Source organism: Hemibagrus wyckioides, linkage group LG09, assembly GCF_019097595.1.
Source record: "Hemibagrus wyckioides isolate EC202008001 linkage group LG09, SWU_Hwy_1.0, whole genome shotgun sequence".
Classification (NCBI taxonomy): domain Eukaryota; kingdom Metazoa; phylum Chordata; class Actinopteri; order Siluriformes; family Bagridae; genus Hemibagrus; species Hemibagrus wyckioides.
This window is the reverse complement of record NC_080718.1, coordinates 10243435-10260540: the sequence shown is the minus strand read 5'-3', so window position 1 is coordinate 10260540 and position 17106 is coordinate 10243435. Positions and strand designations below refer to the sequence as shown.

Genomic DNA, 17106 nt, shown 5'->3' with positions numbered 1-17106 from the left:
GGGGCCACTAGAGGATGTTGGGCCCTCAGGCCACCCTCATGAAGTCTGTTTCTGATTCTTTGGTCAGAGACATTCATACCAGTGGCCTGCTGGAGGCCATTTTGTAGGGATCTGGGAGTGCTCATCCTGTTCCTCTTTGCACAAAGGAGAAGATGCCTGTGCAACCTCTGTAGGGTCCAGGTATCGCCTCATGCTACCAGTAGGGACACTGACCCTAGCCAAATGCAAAACTAGTGAAAAACATTCAGAAAGGATGAGTAGGGAAAAAATGTCAGTGGCCTCCACCTGTAAAACCATTCCTGTTTTGGGGGCCGTCTCATTGTTGCCCATTTAGTGCACCTGTTTACTGACCAGATAAATATCCCAGGAGTTTAACTGACTTGATGCTATACTCTGATTAAAAAGGGTTTCTTTAATTTTTGAGCAGTATATACATATCACATACCATCAAGCACTGTTTTTTCAGTTCATCTTTGTGAGGTGTATGCTGCACTTCTACTAAGCTGTTTGTATTTCCTGTAATTTTATTTTTTTGACATTGCCTGTTTCTGATTCTGACCCTCTGGTTCCCATGTTGGCTCCTGTTTTTTTCTTCAAATACCTTATCCCCACAAAATATGCATGTGTATACTGTATACCTATAGATGTCACAGAATATGACAAATATTATAAACATTTCTCAGGTGTGTATACATAAAGATAATATAAGGATAGCTGCAAATTCTTCAGCCTCATCACATGAAGACTGTCAGTCTACTTGCAGACATGCATCAATCACCAGCCCATCTTCTCCAGAATTTGAATCCTGATGAAGTCTTCTGTGAATGGTGGATTGTGATACCATCACCCTGCCCTGTGGAGGTTGTTGTTTTTAGGTTTTTCTTCGACAGATCTCAGTGTTTGTTATCAGCTGCTGTTGTTTTCCTTGACTCAACAATTATCTGATATCTGGACGTTAATACACCACTGGCATCTTTTCCTTTTCATGTTGTATTGTTTTTTGGAGGCATTGACCCAATGTTTTTGTTGCATTTCTATTATTTATTCAAAAGAAATTTCAACTGGGTTGTTATTTTGGACCTGATTTTTAAACATGATCAAATAATATTTTACTGCCACCATTAGGCCCAGTTTAAGAGCAGCTTATGAAAGCTTGGCATAGGGTGGAGGAACAGAATGTTCTGTGTTTGTATCTATTTCAGTAACAGCTTGACTGATGTCCTGTCTAAATTTATCCGACATGAAAGAAAATAGTAAAACATTTATTCAAGAGACAGCAATATCAGGACGAGGAACACAAAAATAAACAAAAAAGAACAGTGTACTATTCTTTACGTTCTCTCAAGAAAGTATTTCATGCAACCCCTAATAAATTTATTCCTAATGTTGTTTATGGAGTATCTGCAAGTTGCAGATATATTTCTGAATTCACATGGTAAGTAGAAACTATTGTGTGCTCCCATAAAATAATTTTGTAGAACTTTAACAAAAAAAAAGTCAGTGAACATTAATAGTGTCTTTAAGTCCAGTCAGTATGGACTCCACTAAGACTCACTCACAAAGTATTCTTCTGTAAATGGTGTTTATCCAGGAAGAAATTGAACAATGTAAGACAAAAAATAATGCCTGTTATTAAGAGACAGATCATGTTTATTAATTTATTAACAATTATTAACATTTTTTCATTTTCAGTACTAGCTATTGAGGCAAAATCCCACTTGTATCGAAACAGCATTTGTGAATGCTAATCCATTTGCTGTGACATTTAATTATCATGGATTTCCTGAGAGGATCGCGTGTAATGGATGGACTTCAGACGTCACTGGAGAACAGACACTTTAGAACATCTGTATCATGCATTCTCTGGACTTGCCTACGCCCACCCACTTAACTGCAAAGATATGAAAACACCAGTTAAATCACCAAAGTGCTGAATTTACTTCAAAAGAAAACATATTACTTTACATGCTTTATGCTAAGCCATGTGTGTTTGACTCACTAGGTACACCAATGTGATTCTCCACAAAGCGGATGTAGTTCTGGGCTTTGGGCGGCAGATCATTCCACTTCCTGGCTGTTGAAGTATCTGTTTTCCAGCCAGGCAAGGTCTCATACTCCACTTCAACCTTCTGCAGTACCTCCATGTTAGCTAAATGTCCAAAAAAAGCAACAAAACAATTTTACATTAAAAGTAATTCAGCAGACCAGCTATTTATTTACAATTACAAAGGACTCTGCTGAATGGACACAACCAACCAGAATAAAAAACACACTGTTCTGGCTGGAGTCAGCTATGTTTTTATACTAACAATAAAGTAAAAGCCTTTGGTTTGAAATGATATACGTAAATAAGATAATAATGCACAGAAAAGTGAAAGTAAGTAATGAGAATAATCTTAATCACATATGTCAAGTTAGCTTTTTTTGTTCAACTTAAGTCTTAATGGAAAATATGCTTATTTTAAGTATATTTTAAAATATATGAGTATTTAAGGGTATATGCTCAAATTTTCTGCCCTTATTAGCCCTTATTTTAATGTGATAACTTTTTATGTGTGGCAGTCAAGAGGTATAGATTTAACAGCTCGTCATTATCACGTTGTTCAAATGCTACCTTTCACTTTACTCAGAATCATCTACCAACGGGTCGAACCAGATGCACTAATGAGTGGACACACTAGTTTATCTGAGTCTGTGAGAGCTCCTGGGTGCATTTCCACCATTGGCTGGGGAGAGGAATGGAGATCTATCACTCCTGTTGATTGCCCCAAATTGGCCAGACAAGCACAGGATAGCAGAACTAATTTGGCTGCTGTACTATGTCTGGTATGTGCAATGTGCATTTACATGGATAGGATAGAGGGAAGGATATTCAAGAAGACTGATTAACACTCTTAGTAAAGTCTATAAGTACACAGCACCTGTTCAAATAGATTGTGTAGATTATCGACTTGGTATACACTAACAAGTGGAAGCATACTTGGCTGCTTTGTGTGCACACTTTACTATGAGCATGGGGAGATGTGATAGCTCAGTGGTTAAGGTGTTGTCCTACTACTTGGAAGGTTGTGAGCATGAATCTTGCACCGGCAAGGCACTTAACCCCAAGTTGTATAAAATAAGATCAAATGTAAGCTGCTTTGGATCAGGGTTTCTGCCAAATGCTGTAAATGAGAATGGTCTTTTTTTGGGGGGTGTTTCTATTTAGAAGTCTCTGCCTACACTGGGACACTGTTGAGTGTAGCTGTGCTCAGAGGCTCATGTCCAGGTCCTTGGCGATCAGTCTACAGTGTGAGTCTGTCTGGAAATAAAGGAGCTGGCATTTGCTACAGTGATTGAAATAGTTATGACCATAACTCCAGTTTTCAGCTTCAGTGAGGTGTGTCACCAGACCACAAAGAGCACAAGGTTTTCATTAAAGATGTCACTGTACATAGAATGTTCATCTGCTGCTGAAAAGAAAGTAACTTGCCCATAGTCATCGCTGCAGTTCTTGGCACAAAGAGTTCAGTTTTGGTTCCATCCGACCATAAAGTTCCATCAGACCTTTTCCTGGCCTTTTACTGAAGAGTGGTTCTCTTCTGGCCCCTTTACCATAAAGGCTTGATTGATGAAGTACTCCAGAGATTCCACCATGTCCACACAGGACCTCTGGAGTAACCTTTAGATTCTTGGACGCTGTCCTGACTTGAGCCCTTCTCCCCAATTTGGCTGGGAACGTAGCTCTAAGTATAGTCTCTGGGCTATTTTTTTTCCATTTAAGAATGATGGAAGCTACTAGGTTCTTTATACTCATCAAAGTTATAGATTTTTGGATCCCTCCCCCAGATCTGTGAATCCCCAGTCTTATATCTAAGGGGCTGAGATAACTGCTTTGACCTGATGTCTTGTTTTTTGCTCTGATGTGTACTGTTAGCTGTGGGGCTTTTTTTGCACCATTCTGTGTAAACTTTGGAGACTGTTGTGTGAGAAATTTCAAGGATATTAGCAGTTTCTGAAAAACTCGAAACAACCCATCTGCTACCAACATTCATGCCACAATCAAAGTGATCAAAAAAAGTGATCACACTTTTTCTTCGTTCTGATGTTTGATATGAACAATAACTGATGATCATGATATTGATCTACCTGATTTTATGCATTACACTGCAGCCACATGATTGGCTAACTGCATCAAAGTGCAGGTGTTCCTAATAAAGTGAAGGGTGAAAATCTTCATTTACATCTGCACAAGTAATTTTATTAGATGACAGTGATTCTTTCAGATTTTACCTGGGAAATGGGGAATTCGTTTGCCATTGAGTTTGTAGGCGATACCCACTTTAATCTCATCAAGCACATCCAGAATGTCCAATTTAGTCAAAGCAATTCTGCAGAAAAACACAAAATTCTTATTTTGCTTGTCCTCTTTGTTTACATTATATATATATATATATATATATATATATATATATATATATATATATAGAGAGAGAGAGAGAGAGAGAGAGAGAGATGAAATTGTGCAGTAGTTTCATTTAAATATTGCTACATAACAGCAGTGCAATTTTTCATATGTACTAAATAACTTACGCAGTGAAGCCATTGATCATGTGAGCATATCTAAGGATGACAAGGTCCAGCCACCCGCAGCGTCTCTTCCTTCCTGTCGTAACACCAACTTCATGACCTCGTGTCTGTAACAGCTCCCCTACAGCCTGAGTAAGAAAAGCATTTAATAAAAACAATAACATTTCAATTCACTCCTTGTAAATTGAACAAAAGCACTCATGACAATGATATTTACAGTGTTATTTACTTTTAATATGACACATCACATACATACATATTCATATCATGAATTCCTGAAATAATTCACACATTCTGCCCTTTCTGACTAGCATGTTATTCATATTTGTGTAAGGGTAATGGGGTTGTAATTTGTCTGCATACATGAAATCGTTTTCCCGTGTTATTGACAGTTCAGGAGTGAGTGGAAATGTTATGTAATTGTACTTGGATCTAAGCCCTGGAATGTGTAACCTAAGGCAGTGTTTATGTACTGATTGTTTCTGAGTGACCCCCCCCCCCCCAAAGCATTTATTTTATACCAGTCTAGTAAACAACAACATGGCTGCAACTTTGAGTCCAAATAACTTAAAGGAATAACGTTGCAATTTATTGATTTTATTTATAGTAAACATCTGAATAACTCTCAGCAAGTGGACCGCTGTCACATTCTGAAACTAAACCCCTGGCACAATTTCACAGCCTAAAGTTATCTCCTGTTCATGTGATGGTTATTAGAGCGCTGAACCAGCTGGTGCTGTTGGATAATCCCCTCATTCAATGATGAATGAAAGTCAAAATATGTATAGAGGTTGTAGGATTGCAGAATAGTACACACAAGGGTCTTGAGAAACAATGTTTACCGTTTTAGTCAATGATGGGTGTAAAAAATATGTGCTGATGGCCTTCTGCTGGTGCTCACATATTCATGCAATAAAACAGCTTGCTGAAAATCTTGTGCAGATGTGACAAAAACCACAGAGGCATGCTCAGATTTAAAATAAAAGCACTGATTATTATTATAGCACTCTTTCAATGTTAAATTTGTGAATTTTAAATAACAACTAGCATGCACTCCTATTTGTCCTGAAACTACAGCACAATTTGTGCAATCTCTCTATGTTATTACATTATAGTGCTTATTTTTAGAGCAAATGACAGTTACTATCTGCATTTATTCTTCTGCTTGTCTGCCAAATTAACATGAATGTCACATAACTGATCAAGAACCTAAGCTAGTTTGGTCGATTTTAAGAGGTTTTTTTTTAGACGGATTGTACCTAGTCAGTAAGTGATGCAGACATGAGCTCTTACATTGAGTTGTTCTGTTGGGAAAGCCCCAATGCCCACTCTAGTGGTATAGGCTTTTGATACCCCATACACATCTCCAATATTTGCTGGAGGAATGCCAAGGCCGGTACACACTCCACCAACAGTGCAGTTGGATGATGTCACGAATGGATAGGTTCCTAAACAGAACACAGACAGACCCTTTGAAAGTGCTGGGTGATTTACTCTGATGTACATGTAAAACTCTCTGGGATGTCCGTACCAAAATCAATGTCTAGCAGGGCAGCATTTGCCCCCTCCACAAGAATTTTCTTCAGGGGTCCATGAATAGCATCATACATAAAATACACTCCATCCCTCACCATAGGTCTTATTCTCTCTGCATAATCCTGCAAATGTACAGACTGAGGTTTAGGTCACAAAACCATTGTGTACATGTTCATATCACATAAATGCCCCAATTATTGACTTGCCTTTAGTTTTTTAAGTTCACCTTCAACATCCACTTTAAGAGCTGGATACATGGACTGGTATTGCTGTGCCAGGTTTTTGAACCTAAAAGGGAAAATTGAGAAACAGTATGAGTTAACATTCTAATCGCAACCTTGTAAATTGTGGTTGGAAAAAAAATGTTAAAACATTACTTGGTGGAAAACTCTTTAAAATCTGCTAGCAGGTCACAGATGCGTAGTCCAGTTCGGGATGCCTTGCATGCGTATGTTGGTCCAATGCCTTTCTTGGTCGTTCCTATGCTGTTATGAAAGATTAAACCGTTCGAATGAATGTGCATGCTTCATAAACTCAAGTCCCAGGCTATGCCTACTTATTTTATGAAATCACCACATCTTACTTCTTGCCTTCCTGTGCTTGCCTTTGCACTTCTTGCATTCCATCCACAGCCTGGTGGAAATCAAAAACTAAGAAAGAACAGAGATCTGCATCACCATCACCCCGGATTATGTACACGTTGTTTCATTTAACACAACCTTGTTGACTACATTTGTAAGATTTGTAAAATCTTGTGTTGGTATAATAAATAAAAACTATCTAACTATGGGAAATACTGTATTTACTGATCCTGTTTACCTCAGACTCTTGTTCCTTCAGGGGGTCATTTAGCATGCTTCATTTGAGCTTTATTTATTTATTATTTTGTTAAAAGTGGGGATTACCCCAGGAAAGAAGGCATTGATTGAAAAGTGTGTTAAGTATGTTCCTACAGTATAGGAATAAATATTACATACAAATATTATACCTATGTGAGCTCTGTCAGAGATGACGAGTCTTTTCTCCCATCCTTTCAAGCCTATCCATGAAAGAAGATAAACAATAAAAACCAATAAAGTCCCTGGATGAAACTGACACAACACTACAACTGACAACTGTTTATATATTTACCAAATGAACAAAATGATTGCAATGAAAAGTGAATCAATTCCAGAACATAGCCATAGGTCAAGTTCCACAGACATCTCTCAGAACATGACTCTGGTTAGAGATTTCAGATGTTTGTGCTTGAAAACAACATCTGTCTGGTGCACATTTGATTTAGGATAATTAATCACATCACAAAGTAAACTAGATCTACTTTACCTTTCTTCTCGTTTTTGTCAATCTCTTCAAAAAGTCCTGGAAGATGAATGACTACACCGTTACCTGTGAGTGAACAGAGGAATGAGTAAAGATCAGAAGCAGAAAGACCTTCTTAAGTCACTTCATATACTTATTTTATCTTTTATTTCTTTACATGCCCCTTGATCCCCAACACAAACCTTCCCGAAGTAAAAAAAAAACCTTCTCTACTGAGAATAAGACAAGAAACACTGGCTTCATGATAAGATAACCAGGTGCTGACCCCAAAAACACAACTCACTATCAACACACACACACACACACATTTAAAATAAATAACACTAAAATGCATTGTGTTTGCAACTGTGGAGTCAATGAAAATATTAGAAATAACAAACTAGTATAAAATCCACCTCTTTATATATCTCTTCATGCTGTTCATGTGTTTATACACCTTTATAATACAGCACTGTTGAAATCTCAAATCTGACAGTAGAGCTGGCTATAATAAAAAATTATTTTATATATAAATCATAGACTTTATCCTATACAACAGTTTCATTCACAGATGCAAATGCTATTTTTGAAACAAAAATCATATAAATCATTGATATGGTATGGATATGGTTTAGTTTTCCACATTTTCCTTCATGGGGGAGTCTTCAGAACAGAGGACTTTGTGCTTTCTGGTTTCTCTGTGACATGACAAGCTGTGTTTTGTTTTCTTTCCTTATTTACTTCAAGAGAGAAAAAAGAGGCTGGTGAGTGAACAACTATTTAAAGCTGCTATAACATAAGGCAGTGGTACCTAAAGTTAGCTAGCATATTCTGTCTTATCCTAGATGGCGTCAAATAATGTACATTTTATATAATAATACATGAATTACTAATTAATGTGTTAATTAAGTATTCATGAATATATAATACATGTTTTCATAAACCAACAACAGTCACATTGAATACCATTTCAGTTCAATATTTTACATACTGCCTGCTACTCACATGGCTGTAACAGTGACATTTTTTGTACAATGACATTAACATTTCACATTACACATTTGTGCTAAAAAAAAGTCCTAGTAAACACAGATCGAGGGTGCTCCAGAATGAGGAACTAGGAGCTGTGAATGCACATGACTAAGAATATAGGTTCATTTAAAACATAGTAAATTTAATTACATTACATTAATTGCATTACTAAAATGTATTTCTAATATTAATAATATTAATAATAATATTAATAATACTTTGTATTTTTATATTTTATAAAATATTTTTTAGAAACAATCCTAAAGAGCCCTTGTAGTTATCTGCAGAGCCCTGCTTTAGAAACACTGATGTCTGATTAAAGGAACTTACTTCTCTCTCAGACATTTTCTAAAATTAAACGTAGGTACAAATACTTATGAGGTATGATATGTCCTTCATTTTAATTGTTGGTGATATAAGAGGAATAAAGCACTTTGCTATTAAAGCAAAATAATCCACTTCAGAGTGGCAGCCTACACTTTTGTGTCAGTGTGTAACATAGGGTATGGCAAGGATTTTATTCCTTACTTAATGGTCAATGATCTTCTCCACACTAAAAGATATTATATAACAGCTTGTGTTATGTCATGCACACAACTCAGCTACTCACCAATGAGTGATATACATTTGGTGTTGATGATACCACTAGGCAGGAGATGAAAGTCATACTCTGTCCCTTCCACCACTACTGTATGGCCTGCATTATTTCCTCCCTGAAAGATGACACAGACATGACTTTCATATCCATATACTGTATCCAATGTTCATTCAACCTTATTCTGAGTGGCTGACCAAAACCACCATTTTTCATTTTTGTTTTTTATTTGAAAATGTTATGCTGACCCTTACTTGCCCTTTGCCCTTTTCCCAAACCTGAGGCAGGTCCAATGGGAAAGGGTAGCAACCAAAGCACCCCCCACCAACCAGAGCTTACAATATGGGGGCCTATTTTTTGAACTGCTCTGGCCAAGTGGCTCACTTCACGCTTCAGTCTAAGTCTGACTTGGCCTTCTCACATGTCAAAGCTAGCTTGCGAATGTAACCCAGCCTCGCTTGTGAGAGGTTGCACCCAGGCCTGTGACTGACATTTAGTGAGGTTATGGACATCACTGTTATAAAGTTCCAGACTGGAATCTTTGTTAAACATAGTGTAACGTTTGACTTGGAGTAGCATTTCTGTTCATCTTTCTTCTTTTGAAAGTATATGAAATGGTAACTTAAAAACATCATGAAGTTCTGTGAAGGAATACGAGGTGACAAAATCCAACTACAAAAAAATATAAATACAAGAAATCATCACTGTGTTCAATATACTCAATACTGATTGATTACGCTAAAGGTTTTCCGGTTGTAAGTATGAGTATTACTATATAAAACTTACATAAATAGATTACATAACTTATATAAAAAATTACTATATTTAAAACACTTTGCAGCCAAGGAAATCTGGAAATCTCACACAACATAATTCTATTCATTTTTTCTCAATTTGTACAGTAATATTTATTACAGCTACAGACCATTTGTATTCATTCACAGTTTAAAACAACTTTGTCATAAAGTCCATGTTGACGTTACATCATCATATATATTTTATACATTGTATCTGTAGACATTATTATATCCATTATCTACAACCTACTTGTTTTTGAGTTACTGAGGTTTGGATGGAATCCATTCAATCCAAGGCTAATAATAATCCACTAAAACAGACTAATAATAAATATATAAATAGTGAAAACTAAATAGTGACAATAATAACACAAGGGTTTGATTGTCATTTGTGTAAATAAAAATAAAAAAGCTCGTGGAGTCCCAGGCTGTACTTCTCTGATCCATGGGGGACTTCACTTGATCTAGCATCATGTCCTACTAAGTTCTTTCAACTATACTAACTTTGCAAATCTCCACAAAACAGCTATTAATTAATCTGACTTTAGAATTTTTTTAGTGCATTTACTAAAATAAACATGGACTCACCTGACATCTGCAGACGATGTCAGCCTCCGTGGCCAGCAAGTCCACCACTTTTCCTTTGCCTTCGTCTCCCCATTGCGCTCCGAGCACCACGGTCACTTTGTTGCCCGACTCTGCCCGGGGTCGTTTTGCCCCTCCGGAGGCGTTTATGGGGTTATAGTGGTCGTTCCCTGAGCGGCTCGATGACATTCTTACTGGCCTGAGCACCAACAACTGAGTCAGAGCTGAGGGCAAAGACTCAGAGCTCCGCTGAACGAAAAAGATGCGCGCATGCGCAGTGACCCGCCGACCTGCCTGCTTTATGAGGCGAGTCAGGGCGATGCGGCGGACAAACTCAAAAACGGTGTTTTAGGTAAAATGTGTCAAGGTAGATGCTACTGAAACAACAAAATAGCCACCTTTTACATAATTTAATTCTGTTACAGTATATGTATATTTTTAAAAGTAATAAAAATCGCCATGAGTGGGCATGAAGTGGTAACGAGATAATTAAGTCATGGGCACAAGTTAACAAAAGGCATGCGGTTTGTATTTCATAGGCTTTTCTCTGACTTAGTGCCAATAAAATGTAAAAATGCAATTTGTTTGTTACCTATATATTAACTTTTATGCCTATTTGCTTATTTAAATGTGGCCGCACTTAGTTATCTACAGTATTTACCCTACTTGACTCAGTTGTGACTGATTATAATAACCTCATCCCATGCCTTTCTAATTTGTGGCTGGATCTAATAACCCATTCTCATGGCTTACTAAACTGTGGGCACACATTATTTTTTATGAAGAAGGGATGTCACAACTGAAGGGATGTCACCATTTGTCTCTAACGTTTACATGGTGGGGGAAAAAATAAAATAAATAAATAACTTGTGTGAGCAGAGGGTCTGCAGGCTAAAAAAAACATTGTTGAGAGAAATCAGAGGAGAATGACCAGACTGGTTTGAATCGACAGAAAGTTTATAGAAACTCAACACAATTTTTCAATTCAATACAATTGTGGTGAACAAAAAAGCATCTCAGAACACATTAGATATGAACCCTTGAGTTGGATGGGAAATTGCTTTATATTAAACAACATCTGATTTTATTCCCCACTGTGAACACTAGATAGTTAGACGTAAACTATAGAAAACAGTTGAATTCAGCTAAATGTCACTTATATCAGTGACTATAACTGGCCATGTTATATGCCCAAACAATTAAGTCAGCTGAATTAGGTCAGCTATGTAAATATTCTGAATAACCAGGTTTTTCCATCAATGGATTTTTTCTTCCCTTAAAGCACAGGCATATTCCAAGACGACAATGCTAGGATTCATCCGGATCAAATTTTGAAGGAGTGGTTCAGGGAGCATGAGGCATCGTTTTCACACATAGATCAGCCACCACAGAGACCAGACCTTAACCCCATTGAGAATCTTTGGGATGCTATACTCATGTTATACTCATATTTATATTGTATATCGAATAATGATCATCAGTCATGCTTGGACTGATGGACATGTTAGAGACTGATGATTACAGCCACATCAGTAATTCCTTAGGCTTGCTAGCACTGCAGACATTCCACAGATGGATCATGAGCTTGTAACAGGATCGGACACACTACAAATTGAAAACATGTTCTTGTGACAGTATAGGGAGCCCACTGGCAGTACAGGGGAATAATAACTCAAGCAGTCTAGTTGAGTTATTATTTATAGAGTCTAGTTGAGTGGTGTTCCTTGATCAAAGATCTGGAGGGCTATATGATACCACAGGGGTACTGGGGACAAGCCCCCTGGTGTAAGATACATCAACTAGCTTGAGTCAATTCATATGCCCCTCTGAAATCCTCAGATACCACAATTTTCTGTTGCTCTCAGAAATTGTTGTAGCAGACAATTATATCCTTAGTCAGAATGGTATGAAGGTAAGTGGCTTTTTCATATTGGACAGAATATCCTTACAATTTAAGTGCTAATGCTGCACAAATGTGTACCTAATGCACTGTGAAAACTATGTACATGAAATGGGATCTACTGCTTAAGTTAAGTAGCCTTTATTTGTCACATATACATTAGTGCAGAGTGAAATTCCCATCCTTCAAGGGTTGGGGGGTCAGCAATGATACAGCACACCTGGAGCAAGGGCAAACAGTGGCAGCTTGGCAGTGCCGGGGCTTGAAGCCCAATCTTCCAATCAACCCAGAGCCTTAACGACTTGAGCTACCACCACCTCCACCTAGAAGAGGTGTGGCTAGCTCTGTATGGATCTCTTTGCCAGTGGTTCTTCTATCCCCATGGAACAGGCTGCTCTGGAACTATTATATAACAATGTATAAACACTTGATTTGTTTATGAAATAATATTAATATTCATTGCACAAAAAAATCCCAAAGTGTGTAATTAAGTCAGTGAAAGGTGGAGGAGGAAGTGTTGTGGTTTGGGGATGTTTTCTGCAGCAGGCATTGGACATCTAATACAGCTACATGGCAGGGTGAATGCAAATTTTTATAAGAACCTTCTTCAGCAACATACAGTTACTTCCTTGTGAGCATCTCCAAATCAGCCCTTAATTTTCACAAGACAGTTCCTCCTGTCACACTGCAGATTGGGTCAAGCAGGTCAAGCTAAGAACACTGAAATTATGAAATGGCCAGCACAGTGTCCTGATCTAAACCCAATTGAAAATCTCTGGAAAATCCTTGGCAACAAAGTTATTGCTAAGAAACCCACTACCCCAACCCTAACCCACTACAGTTACTGAACTGTGGAAGAGACTGGAAGAAGAATGGACCAAGATCTTACCAGAGCAGTGTGAGAAACTAGTTATATCCTGCAGCTGCAGATGTGCTGAGGTCTTTCAAAGCAAGGGCCCCTACACTTCCTACTAATTTTACAGTTCTTTTGTGCTGCAATATGAACATAAAAATATTTCAGAAAAAAAAATCAAGTGTTTATAAATTGTTCTGTAAGTTTGACCTCCACTGTATGTGTCTTTAGAAACTGTCACCTGTAATCACTTCATCTATTTAAGTTGAGGTGCATAATCTGGTGCTAAGCATAGATTTATTTGGCTTTGTGGCTGTTGAGTCCTTGAACATGAATCCAGGTTTTCTTTTTCGAGATTACATCAGGAGCATACATCAATGTTTACTACTGTATAATTCGCACAGACAGCAGCATTTTAATCCTCAGACCAGCTGTTCTTGCAATGGGGTAAGACACAGGTAGCTCCATTGTCCAAGCAGATGTCATCTACAGATTAGCTGGATTCCTAGGCCCTACAGAGTGTGCCTTCTCCTGATGGGTCTTATTTAGAGGTGTACCAGTCCAGAAAGTCAGTGCGGCTATTACCAGGGTGTCACCATGCACCTTCTTTAAATTTTAAAAGGTTAACATTGCTCCCCCTAGTGGTGCACGTATGGCAGTCATCTCTGAGCAACTTCAATGCAGCCTTAGGATGAAACAGAATGCTTGAAAAGTATGTAATTGTGGGTCTGTAAAGCCCCTCGGGTTGAGTCACCTCAAACCTGAATTAGTTCAGTAAGTTAGAAATGATCATTGTATGACAGCTGTATTTATTGTGAATAATGCAACACACATGACTGTGACTTATGCACATGCACACAATGGGTAATTCAGGTGTTATATATGACCCTTGGCAATTATACAGAGTTCAGAAATCCACAGTTTCATACATTACTATAGTTCTTGGCTCACCAAGAAAAATGTTCAGTGCATAAGCTTTTATGTCACATCCATTATGAAGCCAACCATTAAGAGTTGCATTTTAATAAACAAATAAAGAACTGAACACACAAATATCTATCAAAATGATCACTAAAAAAACAAAATAGTGTATCCCAGGTGGTGATATGCATTGGATATGAGTTTGTTAATAAGGTATTTATAAATCATTATATTCAATTAGTCAAATTTCAGAGAATAGTCTAAAAATGAACCAACATTTATTTTTTCCTCATCAAAAGCATCGAGTGTTAAATAATTGTTGTGATCTGGCATAGAAATGTATTAAAAGCACATTGTTAAATTTTGATCCATTGTCTTTTGGCCTTAAGTAAACAAAACAAAACAAACAAAACCTTGAAATTGACCAACAGAGTGCAAGAGCTTAAAGCTGTCCTTGTGTTGACTGTTAGTTGGTTATATCAAGTGTCCATCCAGAAGAATTTATGTAAATTACACCAACCACAGCATACATCAACAGCTGTATTTATTTCAAACCACTTTGCAACTGATAGATATCAACTAAATTATTTTTCTTAGGTCACATCATACACTACCCTTGGTAGCCAGTCATAAATATAACATTTACATGATTATTAAGACAGCCAAATATAATATGGGACCAGTTTTCCAGACAAGTTTGCAGAAGATTAAATGAGATTCAAGGTGTAGATGTCTCTGAAGCTGCCTCTCTGCCTTATTAACCCCAAAGAGCAATCCGAGACTATTATTTTGGGCTCTAAGAGATGCTATAACAAGCCACATCATACAATACTTCCAGTCTCTTTAAACAAATACTGTACATACACACTGAAAACTAGATCATAAATGTGTTATTTAACATGTAATTCCTCTCAGCAAAATATGAAATTCCATTAACCTAAAATCTTACAGCATAATTCTGAATCAGATCTGGAACACTGGGCCATCTCAAACTATTACTGGTAAACTCACATAATTCCAATATACAGAAATAAATTTTGATTTTTTTTTTTTTTTTATATTTACCTATATGTAAACAAAGATCCGGCTTATCACAATATAGTGCACAAACTACTGAAATATTTGGCCACACTCAACTTTACAGGGCATAACTAGGCATTTTCAAAAAAATAATCTTTTTTTTTCTTCATTAAAATATTATACTGTAGTCCATCGGCACACACGAAAGTTTTGCTTCAGCTCTGTGTGCTCAGCCCTTGGTTTCCGAGTGTCGTGTGCGTAAGAGCAGTTAAAGGGAGCTTTAAAAATTGGTCATGAATACACTTGTACAATTAAAGCTTCATCTCTTCCCACGTGGTTTCCCTTTCCTGGATCTCCCTGGAATGGTAATAAATAAGTAAAAACAAACAAATAAATTAATTAATGAACATCATTAGCATTTCATTTAATTTCAATCCTTTGATTAGAATGTACACAAATTGAAGGATTTCATCTTGTGATTCACCTAAAACAAAACATTCTATGATTCAGGGAAAATGTATTAAATACTCTCACTGGTTTGAACTACCATACCATTTTGTTTTTTCAGACATACAGTAGGTTGCAAAAGTATTCACCCCCATTGATGTTTGTCCTGTTTTTCTGCATTACAACCTGGAATTAAAATGGATTTTTTTTGGGAGCTTTGCACCATTGGATTTATGCGATACACTTATGACTTTGAAGGTGTAAAATATGTTTTATTGTGAAGCAAACAATAATTAAGACAAACAAACAGAAACCTGAAGGGTGCATAAGTATTAAATAAGTTAAATAAATAATATTAAATAAGATGTGGTCCAACCAATTAATTTCAGAAGTTCCATAAATAGTTGATTAAGGTGTGCAATCAGTGTCGCATGATGTCAGCGTAAATACACCTGGTCTGAAAGGCCCCTGAGTCTGTAACACCAGGAGCTCTCCAAACAGGACAGAGACAAAGTTGTGGTGAAGTATAGATCAGGGTTGCGTTATAAAAAATATCCCAAACTTTGAACATCGGAGCACCATTAAATACATTATAACTAAATGGAAAGGATATAGCACCACTACAAACCTGATAAGAGCAAGCTGCCACCCAAAACTCACAGACCGGGCCAGAAGAGCATTGATCAGAGATGCGACAAACCCCCAAAGATAACACTGAAGGATCTGCAAAGATCCAGAGCAGAGACGGGGGTACCTGTCCATAAAAACATTGCTTGAAGACAAACCTAAGAAAACACATTTGCAGTTGCCAAATCGCATGTAGCTGACAATCCAAGCACATGGAAGAAGGTTCCTCTTGCCCTGAGAACACCATCCTCAGAGCGAAGCATGGTGGCAGCAGCATGGGGTTATGCTTTTCACTGGCATGGACCAGAAAACTGGTCAGGATTGTATGAAAAAAATGGATAGCACTAGATACAGGGCAATTTTTGAAGAGAATCTGTGTCAATCTTCCCAAGATTTGAGACTATTACAGAGGTTTACCTTCCAGCAAGACAATGATCCTAATTATATTGCTAAAGCTACACTGAAGTGGTTTAAAAAAACATTTAAAGGTCTTGGAATGGCCTAGTCAAAGCCCAGAGGTCAATCCAAATGAGAATCTTTGGCATGACTTGCTGTGCATCAACACAACCCAACTAACTTGAAGAAGCTAGAGCGGTTTTGCCTTGAAGAATGGGCAAAAATCCCAGTGTATTAAGATAATAGAGACATACCCCCTGAGACTTGCAGCTGTAATTGCAGCAGAAGGTATTGACTTTTGGGGGGTGAATACTTATACACCCTACAGATTTCTGTTTCTTTGTACATTGGTAAGCATGTTGTGTAAATCTAAAATGGTACAAACCCCCCAAAAATCCATTTTAATTTCAGGTTGTAATGCAGAAAAACAGAACAAACACCAATGGGGAGGGAATACTTTTGCAACCTACTGTACATACTATTTAAACTGAAGTTGTTTTAATTTATTGTAATTAAATTCTAAAAT

General features: G+C 37.3%; 2 protein-coding genes across 4 annotated transcripts in view; both read right to left on the bottom strand.

Moving 5' to 3' along the window:
* Positions 1-1685: 1685 nt before the first annotated feature.
* On the bottom strand, positions 1686-10670 carry adss1 (adenylosuccinate synthase 1). The gene is made up of 13 exons (XM_058398368.1): positions 10420-10670; positions 9050-9152; positions 7432-7494; positions 7094-7144; positions 6689-6755; positions 6483-6590; positions 6312-6393; positions 6101-6227; positions 5863-6017; positions 4573-4697; positions 4273-4370; positions 2000-2149; positions 1686-1891 (listed from the first exon to the last, which is right to left on the bottom strand). Exons 1-13 carry the CDS (start codon positions 10603-10605, stop codon positions 1839-1841), a joined length of 1368 nt encoding a protein of 455 aa, XP_058254351.1. The 5' UTR covers positions 10606-10670; the 3' UTR covers positions 1686-1838.
* Positions 10671-12202: 1532 nt separating this feature from the next.
* Positions 12203-17106, bottom strand: part of inf2 (inverted formin 2) — a 38989-nt gene continuing 34085 nt past the window's right edge. For all 3 annotated transcript variants that reach the window (XM_058399189.1, XM_058399190.1, XM_058399191.1), the window contains one exon: positions 12203-15467. Coding sequence is in view for 1 of the 3 variants with exons in the window: in XM_058399190.1 (XP_058255173.1) it covers positions 15430-15467 (38 nt within the window). In the remaining 2 variants the exon portion in view is untranslated. The remainder of the gene's footprint in view (positions 15468-17106) is intronic.

Bases quoted from the DNA above. Each gene is read 5' to 3' on its own strand.
- adss1 (XM_058398368.1), bottom strand. From the start codon at position 10,605: ATGTCATCGAGCCGCTCAGGGAACGACCACTATAACCCCATAAACGCC. The intron at 7,495-9,049 runs GTGAGTAGCTGA...GTTCACTCACAG, and splicing joins CAAATGTATATCACTCATTG to GTAACGGTGTAGTCATTCAT. The intron at 2,150-4,272 runs GTAAAATCTGAA...TTGGACATTTAG, and splicing joins ACGAATTCCCCATTTCCCAG to CTAACATGGAGGTACTGCAG.